The 23,867-nt window shown below is 44.3% G+C and overlaps 1 protein-coding gene across 4 annotated transcripts; it reads right to left on the bottom strand.

Moving 5' to 3' along the window:
• Positions 1 to 1,746: 1,746 nt before the first annotated feature.
• TOC1 (CCT motif -containing response regulator protein) lies at positions 1,747 to 23,008 on the bottom strand. 4 transcript variants are annotated; one of them, XM_086517953.1, is made up of 7 exons: positions 22,621 to 22,748; positions 21,641 to 21,730; positions 3,453 to 3,614; positions 3,227 to 3,360; positions 2,964 to 3,146; positions 2,795 to 2,876; positions 1,747 to 2,725 (listed from the first exon to the last, which is right to left on the bottom strand). In XM_086517953.1, the coding sequence occupies exons 2-7, from the start codon at positions 21,678 to 21,680 to the stop codon at positions 1,773 to 1,775; spliced, it is 1,554 nt and encodes a 517-aa protein (XP_086374079.1). In that variant the 5' UTR covers positions 21,681 to 21,730; positions 22,621 to 22,748; the 3' UTR covers positions 1,747 to 1,772. The 4 variants fall into 4 exon arrangements, with proteins under 4 accessions (XP_086374079.1, XP_086374080.1, XP_086374077.1 ...); XM_086517954.1 differs by having other exon boundaries at positions 21,641 to 21,734; positions 22,621 to 22,734; XM_086517951.1 differs by lacking the exon at positions 21,641 to 21,730 and having other exon boundaries at positions 22,621 to 23,008.
• Positions 23,009 to 23,867: the final 859 nt, after the last annotated feature.

Genomic DNA, 23,867 nt, shown 5'->3' with positions numbered 1-23,867 from the left:
TAAAGTGTCCTCTCTCTCTCTCTCTCTCTCTCTCTCTCTCTCTCTCTCTCGCGTGTGCACGTAGTGTTCTATCTATTCTTCCCAACTGATCGTGTTGCAAACCTACGTGCTTCATTATTGCCCAATCTTCCCAATCTCAAAAAATTAAAATCCTTCCAAAACATGTCGAGTGCATAAGTGAAGAGTGGGTTTAGGAAATGAAACGACCATGGAGACGAAAGTCGAGATTTTTTGTGTGCATATAAATAGAGATGGTCGAATGCAATTATACATTTGTGTTTTTCTTAAATCTCTTTCCTAAATTTTCAAGCCATTACATTACACCATTAGGAAAGCCTTTTATTTTTGTTAGAGCCATTACGTTTATCTTTTATTTTAGATAAGAGCGCTCTTCCATAGATCAGAGAAAATGGAGACTTCACCAAGCATGTCAAGGGCTGTAGATAGAGAAACACAGACCCATGCTCCTGTATGCACACCCCTGCCCTGATGAGGTTCTCAATTTCATTTGCCTTTGACTGGATTACCCACTACCGCCCGTGAAAGTGGCGATTCTTGCATTCGGAGGCGAGAGGACCCACGCTTCTAGAGGGTCTATGGACAAACACTGAGTAGAGTTGATGCGCTCAAGCACATGCACGCATAAGAAAATCAAAACATTGTGAACGCCCACCCAAACAAAACAAACGCCCATATCAATGTTCGGGAAAAATGTGTCAGCTTAATATCATGCCGTTTTCAATTTCCAAAATGCCGGTTGAGCGCAAGGGGAAAAGGATAAATTCCAGCCCAACATAGAGAAAAAGTAGTGTAAAAACCTAAAAAAGTAACCTAATTTTCTAAATTTTCCTCTTGGCAAATTCAAGGAAAGGCATTTTGTATGTTTGAGAAAATGATTTTTCCCAAACACTTGTCCATATTGTTGATGTGTACGGACCTGTTGAGTACATGCATATGGCGGGACATTAAAATTGCGTCAATAAGATTAAAATGATGAAACACCAATTTATGTTATGATGCTAATAAGTCAACCCTGTCGATCATTTTATACCTCTGTGATGACTTCAGCAAGCGCTCATTTCTTCTTTCCTCCTCAACAAATGCAGCAAAGAGAAACTCCATGCAGGATTGATCCACACCACAAAACCTATTTCTTTAGTAAGTGCTTTTCTGTGTGGTACACAACAAACATTAACACTTAGCAAGGCCACAAACTTTGTCCGAAACCAGCGGACACTATCGACGTTTATTCAAATCTCAGTACTAAGATTTCTTCCCCAGTTACGCCATCACATTGCCCAATGACATCTAAATCAATCAGAAGAATGATTGACCCGAAAGAAAACAAGTCATCTTTTTTAGTGTTCTGTTATCCCAACTTGTTGAATTCATGAAAAAGGGTTTTTGAACAATACTACTCATCCTTTACAAAGCACTACAAGATATTGCAATTAGATTCGTCGATAAAAGGAGAGAGCTAAGGAAAGCAGCAACAAAATTTAAGACTGTCCCTTGTTGCTTGAAACTGTTATCGAAGACCTAAATGCAAGCAAGCACCTGAAAACCCAGGATAACTGAAAAGCAGAATGAGAAGTAGAGTTAATGCGTTCAAGACCTAGACAAAAGCTCCCCCCCCCCCCCCGGGACAAAAAAACCAAAAAACAAAACAGAAAGGACAAAAAGAAAACTTCTCACACAAACAAAACTTCAGCATATCTGAACTTCAACACATACTAGCATACAGAGTAAAAACAAAAGAGAAGTTTTTCTATTCAAGCTACACTTTCTGGTGAGGATCCCTCACCGATATCACAAAGCGCCTGATCATCCTCATCATCATCATAATCATACAAAGCAGCAGAGTCATTGACATCTGTGTCAGTCTCCCTCCTCACAAACTGACCCTTAATACGAGGTCGCTGCTCAGCCAGCTTCTTTCGACCCGAGTACCTAATTTTCTTCTCGAAGCAACGGTCCTTGCGCTTGAGACGGAACTTGTTCAAAGCAGCCTCTCTTCTCTCTGCTTGTCCAAGCTTCCTCTCAAGTATCGGACTTGGCACAGCAGGATGCCATCCAGGATATGAGCCAAGCTGGGATGAAGCAGCCATATGTAACCCAAAGGGGTGAAACAAAAAAGTACCAGTTAAATTCAAGCCCTGAGGCATATGCAGAGATGGAATGCCGGCAGCAACACCTGCCGGGAAACCAACTTCCGTCGATGAATTTTGATACATATGAACACCTGGAGATAACATTGGTGGTACGCAATGCATCACTGGGCCAATCATTCCACCAACTAAAAAATGCGATTTAGCAGATGGCCCACTTGCACCCTCCTGGAACAAAGGATCACTATGCGAGGGTACATGATTTACAGGACCCAACTGTTCCCTATATCCTGATTCATATTCATTTCTGCTGCAAGGGTTGCTTTCCCATGGACTGTATAGTCTCTCTGTTGGATGCTCCTCTGAAGGTACGACAAAAGAAGTTGAATAAGGCTCCTGCTCATCTCCATTTTTTGAAGAGGGATCATCACTTTCATGATGACTAGACTGCATATCAGGCCTCAAACCAGCAGACTGGGCATTGTTGCTTGCATTATCAAAGTGTGCCACCTCAACTGACTGACCAGTAGGCGGCCTGCTCACCTTGTTGTAGGTAAGAAAAGCAGAAGACAAACCAACCTTAAGTTCACTTTTCCTGGGTGGCGATGGCATAGAGCCTGCATACACAACGTCAAAATTCTATATATGTTTCAAGCAACAATTGACAAATACAACACGAAGATCACCTGTTCCATGTTCAGATGCAACTTCCACAGTCACTTCCAGTAACGGTTTCAAAGATAATTCCAGCCGGGGCGATAGCTCAGACTGTAACAAACTACAACTTTGGTAAATGCTGGCAGCTAACTTGGACTAATCTAGTCAAAAGCACAAAATAGAAAAAAGCGTCAGAACCTCAACATCGTGACATTTCCCTGGCGCTTGAATAGAGATGGTGGTTGTCAATTTGTGATCATCAGTATCATCTGAGAAGAGGTTTGTGCTATTAGTGTTGTTTGTATCACTTGTCTCTGATACCAACAGATCAAATGGAACCCTCAAATCCCCTTTCATTAGGTGCCTTTCTGTAAGGCCCAGCTTCAAAAAAGAAAGTGTCTTTCTGTCAGCGTGCTGGAAAGAAAGGATTCTTTGATTATGAGGGATTGACTTTTAAGTACCATGCGCCGCCGCCTCCATGTATGCGTCCAAAGATTAAGAAGCTCATTGCTTCGAAGTGGCTTCAGAAGAAAATCAACTGCCCCCAACTTCAAGCATCTCACTACAAGCGCCATCTCATCTTGTAATGACATCACTGACGACATGATCAACCGATCAGCTACAAAAATCATTACACAAATGCATACAGTTCATACACTTGCATAGCCAGAAAGAGAAACTCCTTACTCACAACAGGGATACGTTGTAGTTGCTCTTGTCGCACGATATGTTTCAGCAATTTAAAACCCTTTTCTTTTGGAAGCTCTACCTCAGCTAATATGAGGTCAACCTCACCTCCAGACGAGTCTAGAACCTGCATTACCTGACCTGCACTCTTAACACAGGTAACTGTGCCAGAACAAACAACATGATTAGAAAACAAAATAAAATTTTACACTTCTTTTGCAAGAAAAAGATCCTTCTATTGGTTTTGAGAAATGCCCATTGGGCTACATCTCCCCTTTATAAGGATACATTGTACAAAAGAGAAGGGAGACTCTTCCATGATGAAAAAAGTAAATGTACAAACAATTGCTGGACCCGAGCTAGCTGGCCAAGCTGCCGTCCCCTAAGTCAAAGTCATTGATGGGGAGCTGGAGGCCAATGCTCTAAGAATCCTGCACCAGATCTGCAGCGCCTAGGGACAGTCCCACAAGCAATGTATTTGTGTCTCTGAGGGATGTCCACAGCCTGGCCATATCGCGGTATGTCCAATGGTCCTGCCACTCCCACTCGCCTGAAGCTGTGCTAGAGGTCGAGCTCAAAAGCCCGTAACTGCAAGCTACCTCCTACTACCTCCTCTGGATCAGGGTCAAGGCACCACTGTCGATCAGCCGAAGCCACCACTCAATTCCCTAAAAGGTGCACTCAGCGATCACGGCTGCCTCTCTCTGCACCTGGAGAAAGGGGCCCTCCTGCACCTCAAAGAATAGAAAACTCTCCTCCTCCATGCAAGCTCTGAGTGCGTAAAGGCCAGCATTCACACAAGTGATGTCAACTCGAAAGGTACATGACAGGCTTCTGGTATCACTACCTGTATATCCTAACACATAAGAGGGGCATCCTCTAATGAAGCTCAATCTGTCTGACTGAACATCTTGAAGGACATTACAAAACTGCACCCAGACCCCAAAGCCCTGAGCTGGACTTTCCACCATGGGACCCCATGCTACATGTGGCTTGCTGCCACCAACATGTGACCATGCACTAACTATAGCAAGGAGTTCCAGATCAATCATCAAAGGCTGCCTCAAACGCTCCTCAATGCAAGCAGGAGGTCTCGAACACAAACCACGTCAAAGAGGCTCCCATTCTAGCAGAAGACTAGCTGCAAATCTATCCTCCCATCGTCTACATAATCCAATTCTGTGCATCTCCGAGAAAATCCATCTAGTCTCATGCCTCCATGAGCCACCAGCTAAAAGAACTCCAGCATGTATCGTGGCAAGCAAAAGATCCTTCCAAGGCTCAGCAGTTGAGAGGAGTCCTCAAATGATACGCTTCCCTAGCATGGCCCTACTCTGTGTAACAGGATCAATGAGGGCCAACACCCCCTATGAGGTAGGTAGGGTGATGACTTCCCATGCCATCTTGGCCTGAGTGGACTGTCCCTCTCTTCTGGACCATAGGAAGTCTGTGATGAACCATTGGATCTGTCTAATGCATGAACTCGAAAAATCCAGCACCACGTAATGTACCACGTCGTAGCCAGAAGCACCTGGTTGGCCACCACAATGTGTCCTGCTAAAGATAACAGAGCTGGTTAAAGATAACAGATACATGGCTAACTGATTCCATGCAGATAAAACTTCATGTTGAAATTTGGCAGTGAGAAAATTTTCTAGCAAAAGAAGCTTAAATTGTTGCCAAGTCTTGGGTGCATCTGGTCGCTTAATGACTGCACTCCACCACTGTAGAGCTGTCTCTTTAGAATCTTTCCACTCAATCAATCTTTGATTCCTCTCTATAATTTCCAATATTGAAGACCACGTCAAACTGCTGCAAGAATTGGAGTGCTTTCCTTCACTCCTTGATTCCATGAAAAGCATCAAATGTTACAGTAGAGCCACCATCCTTAAAGCTTTTGGGGCATTCATTGTCGGTGGATAGAAATAAGGATAGCCATAAGGCATGTAAGGGTTTCCTCCAGGAAAGATTCCATTCAACCAATCTTTGATTCCTGTCTGTAGTCAAACCGTTTAGAGAAAATGGAGAAGCCAAAGAACCGTCATGAGAGTGACTGGAAGCCTGTCAATGCATGAACCTATAACCCAGTGTGGCCAGGTGGCTAAGCTCCAGCAGGGCCAAATGTAGCAATCTGCGCCATACACGTGCTCCGAATCAAGGAAGCCAGACTAAGCAGTCTGCACTGTGGAAGCTACCGCAAAGCTGTAGCAGTCGCTAAGAGACTGCACGGACCACCACCGGATGGTGTCTTGTCAGTAGGTAGGGTAATCCAAGATGAGGGGAAAACCAGACTAAGCAGTCTGCGCTGTGAAGGGCCTTTGAGAAGAGGTGTGGTCAGACCGAGCTGTCTGCACCGTACGGCGTAATCATCCTGTAGAAATAGGGAAGCCAGACTGAGAAGTCTGTGCTAGGGAGAATCTGGGAATTAGTGGCCAGAGCAAGATGTCTATGCCTACCTACCTCTAACTCTTGCCTCCAGTCCTTCGGTGTAAACCAAAGCATAATCCCGCCAGCAATGCCACTAGACCTGGCCGGGTTGGTATGGCTCTCAAGATGAATGAGCTGGGAGTGGCCTACTGCCCAGTTGGAGGATAAGTTGGCTGTAACGGTACCAAGGGTAAGTGTAAGCAGCTTTGAAGGTAGCAATCCAAATGATCAGGAGTGTAGAAGAGCAACTGCACAACCATTCAAGCCAAGCTCCGGATGTAGTTGCCTAATGATGCCTGATGTCCCGCATCTCGCGGGTAAACTCTCCAAGAGAGTCCAAAGCACTGAAGTCCCACTCCAGTCTGTAGATCCAAGCAATGAACATGTCCAGGAAGAGATCCAAGATCCTCTCCCTAAGTCCATGTAGATGCTCCTCTGTAAGCAAGTGATGTGACGTGTCGAGGTCAAGTGGTAAGTGTCTGTCCACCAAGATGGTGGTGTCTTCTTTGGGAATGTCGGAGTCCCATATGCCATGAGCATGGCCATATCTCGTGTGAACTCCTCTGATGAGTGCATAGGTGTGTCCATAGCAAAACACAAGTCGCCACCCCCTTTGGAGTGCGCAACCGCCGAATGATAGCTGGAATGAATGGATCTCCCAAGGATCGTACGCCCGTTGCCAATGTCAAAGATACTGTGTACTGCAGCAGCCATTGAGAGACCGCATGGACCACCATCGGATGGTGTCCTGGCAGGAGGTAACTTCATCCTTTGTGAAAAACACAAGCCAAGTGTCTGCTGTCCACCCAAAAACGCAACTGTGAGGTGATGAGAACGCTGCTGTCCAGTGATTTTCAGCGTGCTCGTATGCACCCGGCAAGGTCCGGAGCGGTGCAGGGGGTTTGGCGAGAGTGGTGAATCCTTGGCACAACCCGAAGTGGCCTGAAAACAGAGAAAAAACAGCAAGGGGTAATGGCTGAAATCTGATGAAGACGGAGAGGATACTCGCCAGCAGTGCACCAAATGCAAAGCCAGGTAGGTGATGACGAGATCCGGGGTTCAGAAGTTGAGCTCTGCCCTCGTGTTGCAAAAACTCAGGTCAATTTTCTGTCCACTTTTTGGCACCAAAAACCTTCTGTTTGCTGGAAAAACAAAGGCTTGATGGGTACCCTAGGTGCTCAGCAACTTGTGGAAGGTGTCAACGACACAAAGTGACCAATAAAACCGCCGAAATTGGGTTGAAAACCCAAAAACGCAGATGAAGGTCAAAAACGCAAATGGATTTGGAGGGGTTTTCTGCGACAAAGATGTCCAGAAATGGTATCAGTTGCCAGGTCACATGGTATCAGCAACTTCAGGCTCTGCCTATTCTGAGGCGCTACATCACATCAGGTTCTTCTCCAAGGGCTGGATCAGCCAGCGTATTTACATCAGCCAGGCCAGGCAAGCACAGAAACGAGAGCCATTTCTGTCGCGGAGGACCTCACCTCAACCTGCGTTTTTTGCAAGAAACAAGCGGTAGCAGCCTGATGCCATGTGAGTGCGCGTGTGCGGAAGAGAGAGAGAGAGAGAGAGAGAGAGAGAGAGAGAGAGAGAGAGAGAGAGAGAGACTTTGGCCCCCGGTCACACTGCTGACCATGGAGGAGATTGATGAGATCCGCGAGCGACCAATGTTGGATCTCTTGTGACTCGTGGTTTAGCTATCCCGGCTAGCTGCTTATTTCACACCTACCAGCTTAGGATTTTATAGTATTTATATCTCATCCTTTTGTCATTTCATTTTTGCTACTCTGACTTTGTATCAGATCCACCACATTGTAACGCTCTAGTCTCTGGTCTCTTAGATCATTTTGGCCTTTTGAAGACGTTAAGATAACATTTCATTTCTCTCTCTCTCTCTCTCTCTCTCTCTCTCTCTCTCTCTCTCTCTCTCTCTCTCTCTCTCTCTCTCTCTCTCTCTCCCAAAAAAGGAACATCGAGGAACCATAAAAGGAATCAAGTGATTGCACAAATAAGAAGGATTCAAGGGGTGAAGAGCATAAAGCTAGATTCTGTCAGCTGCCTCATCCGCTGTGCCTGACGAGATCCAAAATGTCTCTTCCTCCAGTATCCCCTATTCCACCCGTCCCGTCTCAGCAGCAACAGTCTTCAGTGTTTTCTGTACTATGGCTCAAGAAGTACCATCTACGAGCAATCAAATTCCTCCTGTGACCACATATTTTCCACTAATGGCGACGACATCATCTACTCAATTTACTGGAATCTTTCCTAATGAAAACCTTTACATGCCTTATGGCTATCCTTATTTCTATCGACCGACAATGAATGCCCCAAAAGCTTTAAGGATGGTCCATAGATCCTATTGGGCAAGCACTTGCTGGTCTATTGGCACTTCTTTCACGACAAGGAGTTGTTTTCACACTCGGTTCAGGACCTTCACGCAGTATCTTCACCCTGTATCAGCGGAGTACAACAGTTTGCTACACTACTCGTGACGGCACTTTACCATGGAGATTTCTTGGCGGTTGGGACACCCAGACTCTTGCTACACTCGCAGAGTTTGCCGGAGTATTGTCCTTCAGTGGACATTGCAGCAGACATCTTCATCATTTGCCTCACATCTTCAGCTTCATGCGGTTTTTTCAGCATCAGGTGCTGAGAGGGTGTTAGACTTACACCACTCTGCTGCTTCACAGGTCTAGGGCATACTTGTATAGCTAGTATGTCTCCAAGCTGGCCACCCATAGTCTAGATTGTACCTAGTCCGGCCGCCCGAGTTTGGGGCCAGCCACCCACTTTTGTTCGAGCGCCCTCATATATTTCCATATATTATTTTTATGTTGGATCGTGGGGATTTTTATCAGGCCTTGCCCTACCTCCCCTTGGGCACCAATTTATAGGGCTAGGGGGGGTACCCACTTCTACATCTCATCTCACAGAAATCACATGTCTGATCATTGTACAGGTCTTCTCCTCGTGGTAGTCATGGGGGGCTGATCGCCCCCTCTTCACCATATCCAGCGTTTGTGTCTACTCTCTCTCTCTCTCTCTCTCTCTCTCTCTCTCTCTCTCTCTCTCTCTCTCTCTCTCTCTCTCTCTCTCACGCTTCTGCACACGCGCACTCTCACATGAGTTCAATTAAGTTTGACACTTTTTCTTGGATTCCGAAATGCTTGGAGGGCTTTGGCCTTCATACACCAATTTGACATAGCTTTCTCTGGAGGGCATTACTCAGAGCACTCCAAGATTCGGAGGGCTACCTCTTTCTTCAAGGGAAATGCTCGAACATGGAGGTCCACCCTACTACTGAACAAGGAAGCTCCAGTTAAATGGTTGAAATTCAAAAGGCTTTTTATTTCTTCTTGGCTAACTGGGGAGTACGAACGAGATATACGAACTGCTTGGAATCATCTTCGGATAACCAAGGGAGATTCTCTGGACGCGTACCCCGGCGACAGAAGGACCAATTTCAGCCCCTGGCGTTTTTGGATTTCAGCAGCAAATTAAGACCGGCATCATTCACGTAAAGTGTAGCAAATTCAGCCCGTGAAGACCATCAGTTTTCAGCCCTAAGAAACCTCATTTTTCAGCCAAGAAAACGCAGCCAAAACAGTCATTTTCAGCCACCGAAACAGTCCCCGAATTCAGCGATTAGAAGATCCCAGATTTCAGCCATCAAGTCGTCGTCGTCACCACCGTCGTCGTCATCGGCATAGTCCCATTGCATCAGTCCATTGCATACCCATTGTACACCTTTGTGCAATCAAAGAATAGACCACTCTCGCCGACGAGAGTGGGGCCTTCGGAGGAGGGTTTTACAACCTCTCGGGTGTCATATCTCTTCTCTCGGTCTCATTCACTTGCACGCACAATATCCACTCACTTTGTTCGTGACCACAGCACTCTACAAGACGGAAAGCTCTCTCTTTCCCTAAGAACTAAAAGGAACCTTGAGCAATAAAGATCACTAATCTTGAGAAAAAACAACATTCATTCCGCTGCACCTAACATTGGTATCAGAGCTTTGGAAGTGTTCTGCATTACTCAAGGAAAGAACCACAAGAACCACAATAATTTTTTTGCTTGTTGCGATCGCACGAACCCAAGTTTACTTGGGCGTTGCGATTCCTAATCGTGTTTTGTTGAAGAGTGACAGGAATCCCAAGAAAGAAGGGCTTTCGACAAAAGGATGATGGACAGGAAGTTAGAAAGCGAAGAAAGAATCGCAGCCATCGAGCGTAAGTACCAAGAAAGAATGGCAGCCATAGCACGTGAGAACGAGCAAGCACACTTGGAAGCCAAAGCAAGAGAAGCCGAATTTGATCGAGAGAACAAAGCAAGACAAGCAGAATTTTATCACGAGAACAAAGCACGACTTCAAGAGATGTTGCGACTCTTTTCTAAAGTGCAGGCACCAAAGCAACAGATTCGGGAAAGGGAGACTCTCTCAGTCTCTTCTTCTCCATCGCATGATACACAGGATTTGCATGATTGTGTGAAGCATGATGATGATTTGATTGACAATGACTTGCATGATGTTTTGATTGACAATGATAAGCACAATGATTTGCATGATGAGAAGCATGATGAATTGGATGCCAATGATAAGCATGATGATTTGGATGCCAATGATAAGCATGATGATTTGAATGATAAAGACCAGCATGATGATTTGCATGATGATCAAGATGTGATTTCTCACAAGCATGATGAGTTGCATGAAGATGATGTGATTGTTCACAAGGATGATGTGTTAGTTGATGCTTTTTCTAGCGAAGCTAACCTCGTTGTAGATTCGATCAATCACGAAAAAGCGATCTTGGCTTTCGGGTCGAGGTCCAAAGAACCCCCACAGGACGATTCGATCATTCAGGAAGAACCGATCTTGGCTCTCGAGCCTTGGTCCAAAGAACCATCACATGAAGTATTATGTGTTCGCATGATTGATACGCACACATTGTTCGAGTGTTTCATTCGTGAAGGTTTCCTGTATTTTAGTCAGCATCGTTATGTGATCCCTTTTCCTAGGCATGACATATTGTATGTTGAGCACGTTTCTCTCATGGATGAGCACGAATGTATGCGGATTGTTCATGAAAAGTTGAAAAGTTTGTATGTCAAGAAGTCACATTCCATGTCTCTTCCTTGGCATGACACAGTTTCTGAACGAGCACATGATTGTATGAGCACCAAGCATGGGCATTTCCATTGTGATTTGCCACAGTTGATTGATTTCGATCAAACAGAAAAGATTCGAGCGCATTGTTTGCATGTGTTTGATGAACGGGTTGTAACTCCGTCTCTATGTTCATCTACATTGCATACACAGTCTTTAGAGAAGATAAGATTTTTTTCCTTCACTTTACATGGAATGGGTATGTTCATGGTTTTGTGTTGGAGATTCTTTCAGGAATTTTCAGCCATGGAGATTCTTGAAGACGAAAGAAGCACGACTCTAGACGAAGTTGAAGCAAGAAAGGAGATTCAGAAGACTTTGAGTCGCTTTTGGCGCGGCCCAAAGAAGCAAGCGTTGCAGACCTTTATGAAGTTCAAGTACCGCACGACCCACACATCAGAGTGGGCCGGCGAAGAGTCCCTTCCAGAATTCCGGATGCTGTTGGCGATCTCCCTCGACGCCATACAGTTCGGTACTAGTACCTCACTTTGAAAAGGAGGGGATGTCACGTGACACATCCCAACCCTATGTGTCCGTGGACAAGCTACACCATAGCAAGGTTCCCGTCAGTCAAGTCAGTTTAGATTAGCAGTGATCTGGCACTTTTGTGAGTCTATTTGTAGACCGTGCATGCCCAGTCACTTAGCATAGATGCATATCCTCCGGTTGCACACAGCATGATCATCGGAATTCCCATCAGAATCCATTAGCATCAGTTAGGGGAATTTTCCAGTGCATTTAGCCTATTTTCCTATTTATTGGGATTTTCACTTATTATTTTTAAGTGACTTTCCAACAAGAGTAGGTAGGGCAATTTTGCTAAGTTAATATATAAGCAAACCAAAGCTAGCACTCCACAGCAGAAGAGGCAGCAGGAGCACTTTGCTCAACAGGCAACTTCTCAGCAAGATTAACCCCCACGACTACTCTGGCATTTTCTCCACAGAAGACCTAGCGTTTTTGCATCAGATCAGCCTTGGCGATTTGTGCACAGCAGATCAGCCCCGGTGTCATCACGACACAGCAGATCAGCCTAGCGTTTTTGCATTTGCAGAACCCCGGCGACAGAACGACCAATTTCAGCCCCTGGCGTTTTTGGATTTCAGCAGCAAATTAAGACCGGCATCATTCACGTAAAGTGTAGCAGATTCAGCCCGTAAAGACCATCAGTTCTCAGCCCTAAGAAACCTCATTTTTCAGCCAAGAAAACACAGCCGAAACAGTCATTTTCAGCCACCGAAACAGTCCCCGGATTCAGCGATTAGAAGATCCCAGATTTCAGCCATCAAGTCGTCGTCGTCACCACCGTCGTCGTCATCGGCATAGTCCCATTGCATCAGTCCATTGCATACACATTGTACACCTTTGTGCAATCAAAGAATAGACGACTCTCACCGACGAGAGTGGGGCCTTCGGAGGAGGGTTTTACAACCTCTCGGGTGTCGTATCTCTTCTCTCTCCTTCTCTCAGTCTCATTCACTTGCACGCACAATATCCACTCACTTTGTTCGTGACCACAGCACTCTACAAGACGGAAAGCTCTCTCTTTCCCTAAGAACTAATAGGAACCTTGAGCAATAAAGATCACTAATCTTGAGAAAATACAACATTCATTCCGCTGCACCTAACATAAAATTAATGTGAAAAATGTCAAAAATAGAGAAAATAGATCTATGCACTGTAAAAATCATAGTTACCCGGAACGGGAAATCGGAACGAGGAACGGGGAACGGCAACATGCATAAAATGCTCGGATACTCACGTTTGAAACACGGAACGGGGATCCGGAACAGGAAATTGGAATGGGAACGGGGAACGGGGACCTGAAAAATGGCCATTCCCTGTTACTATGGTAAAAGTGTTTTTGATGGGTTTGATGGAAACCTGATGATCATGCTATGTGCAACCAGAGGATATGCATCTATTCTAAGTATCTGGACATGCACAGTCTGCGAGCAGACTCACAAAAGTGCCTAATCACTTCCTATTCTAGACTAACTTGACTGAATTGAACCCCGGTCATGCTGTAGCTTGTCCACGGACACATAGGGTTGGATGTGTCACGTGAACGGTGACATCCCCTCCTTTTCAAAGTGAGATATTGATACCGAACTGTATGGCGTCGAGGGAGATCGCTAATAACATCCGGAATCCTGGAAAGGACTCTTCGCCGGCCCACTCGGATGCGTGGGTCGTGCGATACTTGAACTTCATAAAGGTCTGCAATGCCTTCTTCTTTGGGCCGCGCCGAAAGCGACACAAAGTCATCTGAGTCGCCTTCAATGCTTCCACTTCTTCGATGGAGTAGATCCACCTTCTTCAAGAATCTCCGAGGAGGAAAATTCTTGAAACCACTTCCAACACAAAACCATGAACATACCCATTCCATGTAAAGTGACTGGAAAAAATCTTGTCTTCTCTAAAGACTGTGCATGCAATGTAGATGAACAAATAGACGGAGTGTCAAACCGTTCACCACACACACGCAAACAATGAGATCGAATCTTGTCTTTCTGATCTAAATCAATCAACTGTGGCAATTCACAACGGAAATGCCTATGTCAATGAAGAGACATGGAATGTGACGTCCTTGAATGCAAACATTTCATCTTTTTATGCGAAATCCGCATACATCCGTGCTCAGTCATGAGTGAATCGTGCTCAATGTACAATATGGCATGCCTTTGGAAAGGGATCACATAAAGACGCTGATGAAAATACAGGAAACGATCACGAATGAAACACTCGAACAATGCGTGCTGACTAATCATGCGAACACATAGTACTTCCTGTGGGGGTTCTTTGGACCTAGGCTCGAGAGCCAAGATCGGCTCTTCGTGTTTGATTGAAACTTCCTGAGAGGGTTCTGTGGACCTCGACTCGAAAGCCAAGACCGGCTCTTCGTGATTGATCGAATCTGCAATGAGGTTAGCTTCACTAGAAAAAGTGTCAACTAACACATCATCCTTGTGAAAAATCACATCATCTTCATGCAAATCATCATGCTTGTGAGAACTTACATCTTGATCAAGCAAAACATCATGCTCATCATTATCATGCAATTCATCATGCTTGTCATTATCATTCAAATCATTATGCAAATCATGTAATTCCTGTGTGTCTTGCTTTGGAGAAGAAGAGACTGAGAGAGTCTCCTTTTCCTGAATCTCTTGCATCTGTGTCTGCACTTGAGAAAAGAAGCGGAACAAGGAAGCTTTCCTTTCGTTGTGCTCATGTGGTTGCCATTCTTTCTTGGTGTTCACGCTCTATTTCTGCTTTTCTTGCTTCGCGTTCTAACTTCCTTGCTTCGCGTTCTAACTTGCTGTTAGGTGCAGCGGAATGAATGTTGTATTTTCTCAAGATTAGTGATCTTTATTGCTCAAGGTTCCTTTTAGTTCTTAGGGAAAGAGAGAGCTTTCCGTCTTGTAGAGTGCTGTGGTCACGAACAAAGTGAGTGGATTGTGCGTGCAAGTGAATGAGACTGAGAGAAGGAGAGAGAAGAGATACGACACCCGAGAGGTTGTAAAACCCTCCTCCGAAGGCCCCACTCTTGTCGGCGAGAGTGGTCTATTCTTTGATTGCACAAAGGTGTACAATGCGTATGCAATGGACTATGCAACTTGGTCTATGACGATGACGACGACGACGACGACGGCTAAGGCTGAAATCTGTGATCTTCTAAGGCTGAATTCGGTGGTCTTCTTGGTGGCTGGAAATGGCTGTTTTCATGCGGGTTTCATGGCCGAAAATGATCGCTTCCTTCGGGGTTCATGCTACAAATGAAAACGTTGATGCTTCGTACCTGCTGAGCTGCGTTTTAGGGTAGATCTGCATCTGCGGAAAACGCTGCCAATGATGAGCAACACCTGCTGAAAAACGCTGGTCTAGAGGGCTGAAATCGCTGATGATCTGCTGGCAAAAAACGCTAGGATGGGCAGCAAGGTCTAGTGTTAGTGCTTGATGAGAAAACGCTGAAGTGACTTGCTATGATAGGGCTGATCTGCATGTGGTAAAAACGCCAGGCAAGGTTGGTTGTTGGCGATGCTGGATCTAGGGACTGAGGGAGGAAACGCCAGGCATGGGAGGTGGATGGCGATGGGTCATAAGGGGGGTACTGCTGAGAAGTTGCCTGTTGAGCGGGAAGCTCCTGCTGCCTCTTCTGCCATTTAGTGCTAACTTGGGTTTGCTTATATAGAAACTTAGCAAAATTGCCCTACCTACTTTTGTAGGAAAGTCACTTAAAAATAATAAGTGAAAATCCCAATAAATAGGAAAATAGGCTAAATGCACTGGAAAATTTCCCTAACTGATGCGAATGGATTCTGATGGGAATTCCGATGATCATGCTGTGTGCAACCGGAGGATATGCATCTATGCTAAGTGACTGGACATGCACGGTCTACAAATAGACTCAGAAAAGTGCCAGATCACTGCTAATCTAGACTTGACTTGGCTGACGGGAACCCTGCTATGGTGTAGCTTGTCCACGGACACATAGGGTTGGGATGTGTCACGTGACATCCCCTCCTTTTCAAAGTGAGGTACTGATACCGAATTGTATAGCGTCGAGGAAGATCGCCAACAGCATCCGGAATCCTGGAAGGGACTCTTCGCCGGCCCACTCTAATGTGTGGGTCGAGCGGGGTACTTGAACTTCATAAAGGTCTGCAACGCTTGCTTCTTTGGGCCGCACAGAAAGCGACACAAAGTCTTCTGAATCTCCTTTCTTGCTTCAACTTCGTCTAGAGTCGTGCTTCTTTCATCTTCAAGAATCTCCATGGCTGAAAATTCCTGAAACCATCTCCAACACAAAACCATGAACATACCCATTCCATGTAAAGTGAAGGAAATAAATCTTGACTTCTCTAAAGACTGTGTATGCAATGTAGATGAACATAGAAACGGAGTTACAACCCGTTCATCAAACACATGCAAACAATGCGCTCGAATCTTTTCTATTTGATTGAAATCAATCAACTATGGCAAATCATAATGGAAATGCCCATGAGTGGTGCTCATACTTTCATGTGCTCTTTCGAAAACTGTGTCATGCCAAGGAAGAGAGATGGAATGTGACTTCCTTGAATGCATACTTTTCAGCTTTTCATGAAAAATCCGCATACATTCGTGCTCATCCATGAGAGAAACGTGCTCAACATACAATATGTCATGCCTCCTGAATGATCGAATCGTCCTGTGGGGGTTTTTTAGAGCTCGACTCGAAAGCCAAGATTGGATCTTCGTGATTGATCGAATCTACAACGAGGTTAGTTTCGCTAGGAAAAGCATCAACTAACACATCATCCTTGTGAACAATCACATCATCTTCATGCAACTCATCATGCTTGTGAGAAATCACATCTTGATCATGCAAATCATCATACTTAGCAATATCATTCAAATCATCATGCAAGTCATTATCATTCAATTCATCATGCTGCTCATCACGCAATTCCTATGTATCATGCGATGGAGAAGAAGAGACTGAGAGAGTCTCCTTTTCCCGAATCCTTTCAATCTTGTCCTGCATATTAGCAATGAGAGATGGAGAAGGAGAAGTATCCACTCCATGAAAGACAGTAGGAGAATCACTTTTGGCATTGAGAGTTAAAGTGCTAGCCTCCCAATCAACGAGAGGGTTGATTTCACGAAACCATTTCATGCCTAAAATCATATCACATCCTGAGAGAGGAGAAACAACAAATCTTCTAGTGAAGGCAGTCTGTTGAATTGCAAACAACACATCAAGGCAATCCTTCGTGATGAGAGCGTCCATACCAGGACGAAAGCCAGAGACCTCGATTGGAGATCTCGGACTAACTTCGAGGCGGGCTCTCTCAACAAGAGAGGGCTGATCACATCATGCATACTACCTGGGTCAAACAATATGATAAAATGGTGCCCTGACGTACAACCATAACATTTAATGAGAGAATCATCAATGGGAGGGTCCTGAGAAACTTTGGGCACAATCGTGATCTCATTCATTGCATTGACAGATATAGTGGGTGTTGTGGGTTCTTTAGATTCATTCGATTCAAGCTTAGGACATGTTCGTTTTATGTGACCCTTAATGTGACAATGAAAACAACGACCTTCTTTAGAATAAGTGCTTTGTTCTTTCGAAGTTATGTATCCTCCTACAATTCCTTGTGCTACCTTTTCATCTGGAATAAGGAAAATAGGCTAAATGCACTAGAAAATTCCCCTAACTGATGCGAATGGATTCTGATGGAAATTTCGATGATCATGCTGTGTGCAACCGGAGGATATGCATCTATGCTAAGTGACTGGACATGCACGGTCTACGAATAGACTCACAAAAGTGCCAAATCACTGCTAATCTAGACTTGACTTGGCTGACGGGAACCCTGCTATGGTGTAGCTTGTCCACGGACACATAGGGTTGAGATGTGTCACGTGACACTTGCTGTCCATAAACATCTGCTCCAACTCCTCCATAGGAGTTAGTGCAATCCTTGGCATAGATGGGGAAGGGGAAGGGTCAGAAAAACCTCCTGGTGGGGAAAATTCTTCTGCGCCACCGCCATGTTCATCACCTTCATGCAAAGTATCCATTCCGCTTAGGGTGATGACCATCCACTGAGATCTTTGGTTCTTAAGTTCACGAGGAACTTTGGTTCTTATGGATCTTGGGTTCTTGAGGTTCTTGAGTTCTTGAGGATCTTGAGGTTCATCTTTAGCTTGCAATCTGTGTTAGAGAAGGATCTTCTCTTCACCCGAGTTCTACTCTTTTCCGCAGGCACACCCCTTGGCGGCCTTGCGCTCACACCAAGGTTGCTTTTTCCCACCTCACGTCGATTGGCTGGCCACTAAGTGCACAGTCCGCTCTCAATGAGTGAAAAGAGGCACAAGGGGAGGTTGGACAAGCCCTTCTTTCTTGGGATTCCTATCACTCTTCAAAAACACAACTAGGAATCGACACGCCCAAGGGAACTTGGGTTACGTACAACCGCAACAAGCAAAAAAAATTATGTGGTTCTTTCCTTGAGTGATACAGAGCACTACCAAAGGTCTAATACCAATGTAAAGTGCAGCGGAATGAATGTTGAACTTTGCTCAAGATGAGTGCTCCGGGCTGTGCTCAAGGTTCCTTTTACTTACGGAAGGGAGAGCCTTCCGTTCCTTTAGTGAGAGAGTGCAATGGACACAAACAAAGTGGATAAACACTGTAATGAAGGTGTTGAGACTGAGAGGTAGAGAGAGAAGAATACGACACCAGAAAGTTGTCAAACCCTCCTCCGAAGGCTCCACTCTCTACGGCGAGAGCGGTCTACTTATGATCGCACAAATCTCTACAATGCTTGGACTTGCCGACGATGAGGACGACGACGAGAGGGGCTGAAATCTGAGAATGCTAATGGCTGAAATCTGCAAATCTTTATCTGCTGAATTCTGACTCTATGTCGGTGACGATGTCGATGACGATGGTACGACAACAACGTGCTAAAAACCAAAGACGCTAGTGTTCTTGATGTCCTTGTCGCGAAGGTCTACAAAAACGTTGTGGTTGATCTGCAAACCAAAAACGCTAGGGACTGAAATTTGTCCTTGTTGATGGAACTGCTAAAGCTAGGGCTAATCTGTTGTCTACTGTCACCGTGAATCTGCAAGTGCAAAAACGATGGCTGATCTGATGCAAAAACGCTAGGCCTTTTGCAATGCTGAAAACACTAGAGTTGTCGCGGGGGTTGGTCTTGCTGAGAAGTTGCCTGTTGAGCAAGGTGTTCCTGCTGCCTCTTCGGCAAGAGTGCTAGCGCTAGGTTTCTATATATGCAAACTTAGCAAAATTGCCCTACCTAGTTTCTAACAAAAGTCACTTAAAAATAATAAGTGAAAAATGTCAAAAATAGGGAAAATAGATCTATGCACTGTAAAAATGCTTCTTATGGGTTCGATAGAAATCTGATGATCATGTTATGTGCAACCAGAGGATAGCATCTATTCTAAGTGTCTGGACATGCACAGTCTACGAACACTCACAAAAGTGCAAGATCACTTCCTATTCTAAACTGACTTGACTGAATTGAACCCTGGTCATGCTGTAGCTTGTCCACGAACACATAGGGTTGGATGTGTCACGTGACACCTACACTCCCGATGTGAGAAACCTATTTGGCGGCAGCCATTTCACAAAGGCCATGCAATGTCCACTTGCACCTTTTCAAGGGTTTTAGAGAAAACAAGTAAAAATAAAATAAATAAAAATATGTAGTACATATTTAAAGAAGGCGACAAGAAAAATACACCTAGTGACAATATTTGTTTCTTTATTAATAAAAAGGTAGGTTACAACTCCCGTGTGCTCTTCCTCTGAGAACTCCACAGACTCCAAAGTACATCTGTGTGATAACTGACACACAATCCAGGTTCTTATAAAGGCCCTGGTGCTTTAAAAGCACGGCCTAAAAGCATTGCGTAGTCAATTCTCGTCCAAAAGGAGTAGCAAGTACGTTTTTGCTTTAAAATGCCCAAAAAGCACGCTTTTTGACTTTTTCTTGTGTTTCAAACTCCAAAAATCTTTGCAACCATTGAGAATTGGGCAATGGTGCAGAGTCAAAGTATCTTGAAAATTTAGGGTTTGTAGCAGCAAACTAAGGTTTTTGGCAGAAACTAGGGTTTTCAAAAAAATAGGGTTTTAACCACTATAATGCTATTGTAGGATCACAGCTTGATGGATGTTAGGGATTTTAAGCAAAAACCCTAATTTTGTGACATGCATGAACCCATATCGATGGATGAGTATTACGATTTGAAGATCAGGTTTTAGAGAGTTTGCAGCTGTAGTAACAGCATGCTACGTTGTACTGGGGTCCAAGAGTGCATTCAAATGACTGCCATGAACTATGGTATCCTGCAAAATCTGCAAAAATCAGCTCGCAAATCATCCAAAAACTCCCTGCTTCCTTCGTGATGAGTTGTCAGGCAAGTTAATTTTCCTCTGCCATGTGTTCCAATGCATTTCACATTGAACCTTACAAATGATTTCATACTCATTAAAAAGGTCCAGACACCATAAACTGGCGCACACACCTCGGATTTCAAGGCTGACTGGCTCAAAAACAAGCCACCCTCATGGTCAATTGGCCTTGGCCCATTTCCCATTGGCCATGCATTGTCCACTTGCCCAATCCAAAAGCTTTGAGAGAGAGAGAGAGAGAGAGAGAGAGAGAGAGAGAGAGAGAGAAAGAATAAAAATAAAATAAATAAAGTAAAATAGATAAAAGCCAAGATACACCTCCTGGTTCACAGATCGAGTTCCCAAATCCATCAAATCACCAGATCAAGAGATGAGGGCCCTACAATCCCAGATTTTAGGGGCCAAAGGTACACACATTAATCAAGTGGCTAAGATTTAAGTGGCTAATAAGCCAAATCTCAAGGCCACTCGAAAAGCCATAAGAAGACCCTTTCCTTCTCTCATTCCCTCTGTTTCAGGGCACCCCCATCTGTTATTGCTGTGGTTTTGCTGCAATAGCCCATGCCCTTTTCTTTACCTGCGTTTTCAGCCAGCTCATCTGGCGTTTCCTGGTTAATGGCCAGTGATCCCCTTTCTCCTCTGTTGCGATCACATGCTAGCTGTCATAGCCTACTTCTGCGAGGTATGGACAACCCCAATTCCATTCCCATCTCAGCTTGATGCTGCCAATTCAGAGCAGGCGTTCAGTCTCATTCCCTCTATCTTCTCCCCATCTTTGGAGCCATCCATCTGCTCCAAAAAGGATCAACTTTCAGCTCTCTTGTTGAAGCCAATTTTGGCCCCGGACATCCCCATTCCAGGACCATTCCCGGCCTCCTCATCTAGACATAGCCTCGGCCATCCATATCAGCCCCGGAGGTGTTCCTTCACGGAGAGTTACCGGTGCCATCTCCCTCCATCTTTGAATCTAGTTGAGTCCTGCATTCATGTATCATTGTGTGCATTTCTATCATTGCAATGGAAAGCAAATACCACATCAACAACCGTGTAGGGGGCTCTTGAGGGGGTTGGTTGAGACCCCATTAAGTGTTATCTTTTCTCTCGTTACATGTTCTCATTCCAACAATTTCCACATTCTCATTCCAACTTATATAGCCTGGTATATTTCTTAGATGCCCTTTGTAAAAGGTGAACGTATAGATATAAAATCTCTTCTAAGCACCTTCTGAATGAACACATTGGTGGAAGTGGTAACTGCCTCTCTCATATCATCACAAAGTAGCTCCCTTTGTTAGTGGAGATGATAATTACAAGGTCAACACAAACACTGGTAGTCTACTTTAATAAAATACTTGTCTTGTTAGTCAACTACCAATTGAAAGGTATTCCTAATGGCTTCAAAAAAATTAAAAGGTGCTCCTAGTTCAAAGATTCCTTTCAAAAACAAGAAGAAAGATGCGTTAATCTATAGCACATAACGACAGGCAATGACAAAGCACATAGATTTGCAACAATATTACCTAAGAAAGATGAATATAACATTGCCACAGAGAGAGAGAGAGAGAGAGAGAGAGAGAGGAAAACGCTAATGACAACTTAGAAGAAAACGCTAAAGGAAAAATGAAAGAGGAGAGAAACACCTACTTATATGGACACAAAAGGTCTTTTGACTTTCCATCTTCATGCGTCTCTTGACTTTCCACCTTCACTCGTCTTTTGACTTTCCACCTTCATCTGTCTTTTCATTTCCTAAACTCACTCTTCACTTATGCACTTAATATATTTTGAAAGAATTTTTATTTTTCTAAGATTGGGGAGACCTAATCAACTTATTGTAAACAAGGTTTCACTGTATAAATTTCAGACATACACTGGCTGTAACATATAAAGAAGACACAAGACACAGAGCATGAAGCACTCCACACGTTCCACAAGGCATACACATATACCTTGAATTTGTAAGAATGATATACGACAACTTTATACTACATTTTCAATTGCCATCTCTAGAAGATTCACGTTCTAGTTCTGACAAAACGCAGCTCAAAACAATACAACAAACTACCAACCATACTAGGACTCACTACATTTTCAATTGTCATCTAAAGAACATTCACACTCTAGTTCTAATAAAACGCAGCTCAAAACAATACAAGAAACTACCAACCACACTAGAACTTCTACACTAATCCAAATCTCACGCAATCTAGATGTTTACAACAAACAGAACAAGTGTACTGACTTATAACCTATCCTATATCAAGAGGAACAATTCTGAAACCCAAAAAAAAATTCACCCTGGGTTCCACAAAAAAAAGATTTAAAGAATCTGTTGATATGCATCTGGTGTCAATATGTGTAATAAGGTGAAAAAAAAAACCACAATGCATGGCATGCCCAACAAAACAGACCAGACAATTGATGGGAAAGTTTAAGCACATAACTTCTAAATGCCATGGCCAGAAACATTATCTACCAGACAATTTATTGATTCTTGACTATAACTGATAGCTGAAAGAACAAGCAAAGCACTGTTGTATATTTGTATACAAGCTGCGTCAGTTAAAAAGTCCCACCAAGGACAGGTAAATTTGTGTGCAAAAAGAGAAGCAGAACAGGCCTACCCCGATAAGAGCATCTCTGCAACATTTGCATAACCTGGAGACCAGAATGAGGATCCTTGTCACAAAGAAGGATGTGAACTTTGCTGCGATCGAAAGTAGCTCCACTTGTATCCGCACAACCATCACCACCATGCCCCATTCTGGATTGAATGTACACTCAGGAAAGGTCTTCAATCGATAGAATCATTGGAGGCTGCCTGTGCATCGCGTTGCCCTTTATCTTCATATCTGTGAGCACCTCTGCATCGAGCTAGAGAGGTGCTCAGAGGGTCCAAGAAGCTTCAAGCATGGGGGGAGGCACGCAGGGAAAGGCACGTCCCATCGTCTTCGTTCCTGATACACACTCTCCACCACAGACACGCCACTGAGCTTATGGCTTTTCTCCCAGGCTGCCACGTGTCAGTCTTGATGGAACCGCCAATAGCCAGTGGGACGGTGGACCTGCAAAATATCAGATTTAGATTTTTCTAAAGGATTCAGCAAGTGTGGTCCTTTCCACGTACTCCTTAAGAAAAAGAGTGCACCCTTTATTATAACAGGGGAGGGATTCCGGCCCCTCCCGCCGGACACGTGTCAATGCCTCCTCGCTCCAGCCAACGTCAGCAAGTGCGCCTTGCACTCAACGTGCTCGGCAAGAGAGAAAAAGCCTGCGCGAAAAGAGAGAGCGAGAGATAGAGAGACGAGGCCGAAGGCGTCCAAGGGACGAGCGGCACTGTCGGAGGAGAGATAAAGTTCAACAAAAGTTATTGGCAATTTTGTGGCAAAATCAATTGTCATGAGTTTTATTCAATCATTTTGAGCTCTTATAAAACAAGCTCGCACGATCCGCCTATGGTGGGTATAACATTTAATGGTCTAGTAACTTGTGTGTAGCAGAAAATAACATAGACATAGTGAGCATTTCATTAGAATAAATTCCTAATGAGCATAGCAAGAGTGCTTGGATGGAGAGAGCAACAAAAGCATAACACCTAGTTAGATAGGCATCAACAATACTTCAAAAAGAGAGAGAAATTAAGCTATTGACAATAATTGAGGACCGGATTTACATGGAGTCGGTCCCCCCTCCAAAAGGCTTTGTATTATAGGTTTCCCCCATCACGGGAGACATTTTACAATACAATACTTTGTGTTCCTTCAATAACTTGCTGGTGCAATGAAGATGGAAGCTTCAAGCACCAACCTCACACTTATAAAACACAACATCAATTCCCTCACAATCTCAGACCCAAGACCTCACACACCTT

The sequence above is a fragment of the Adiantum capillus-veneris genome, chromosome 8 (genome assembly GCF_014529385.1).
Source record: "Adiantum capillus-veneris isolate H3 chromosome 8, ASM1452938v2, whole genome shotgun sequence".
In the NCBI taxonomy this organism is placed as follows: domain Eukaryota; kingdom Viridiplantae; phylum Streptophyta; class Polypodiopsida; order Polypodiales; family Pteridaceae; genus Adiantum; species Adiantum capillus-veneris.
The sequence above is the reverse complement of the archived record's forward strand: the minus strand, read 5'-3'. Positions and strand labels throughout refer to the sequence as shown.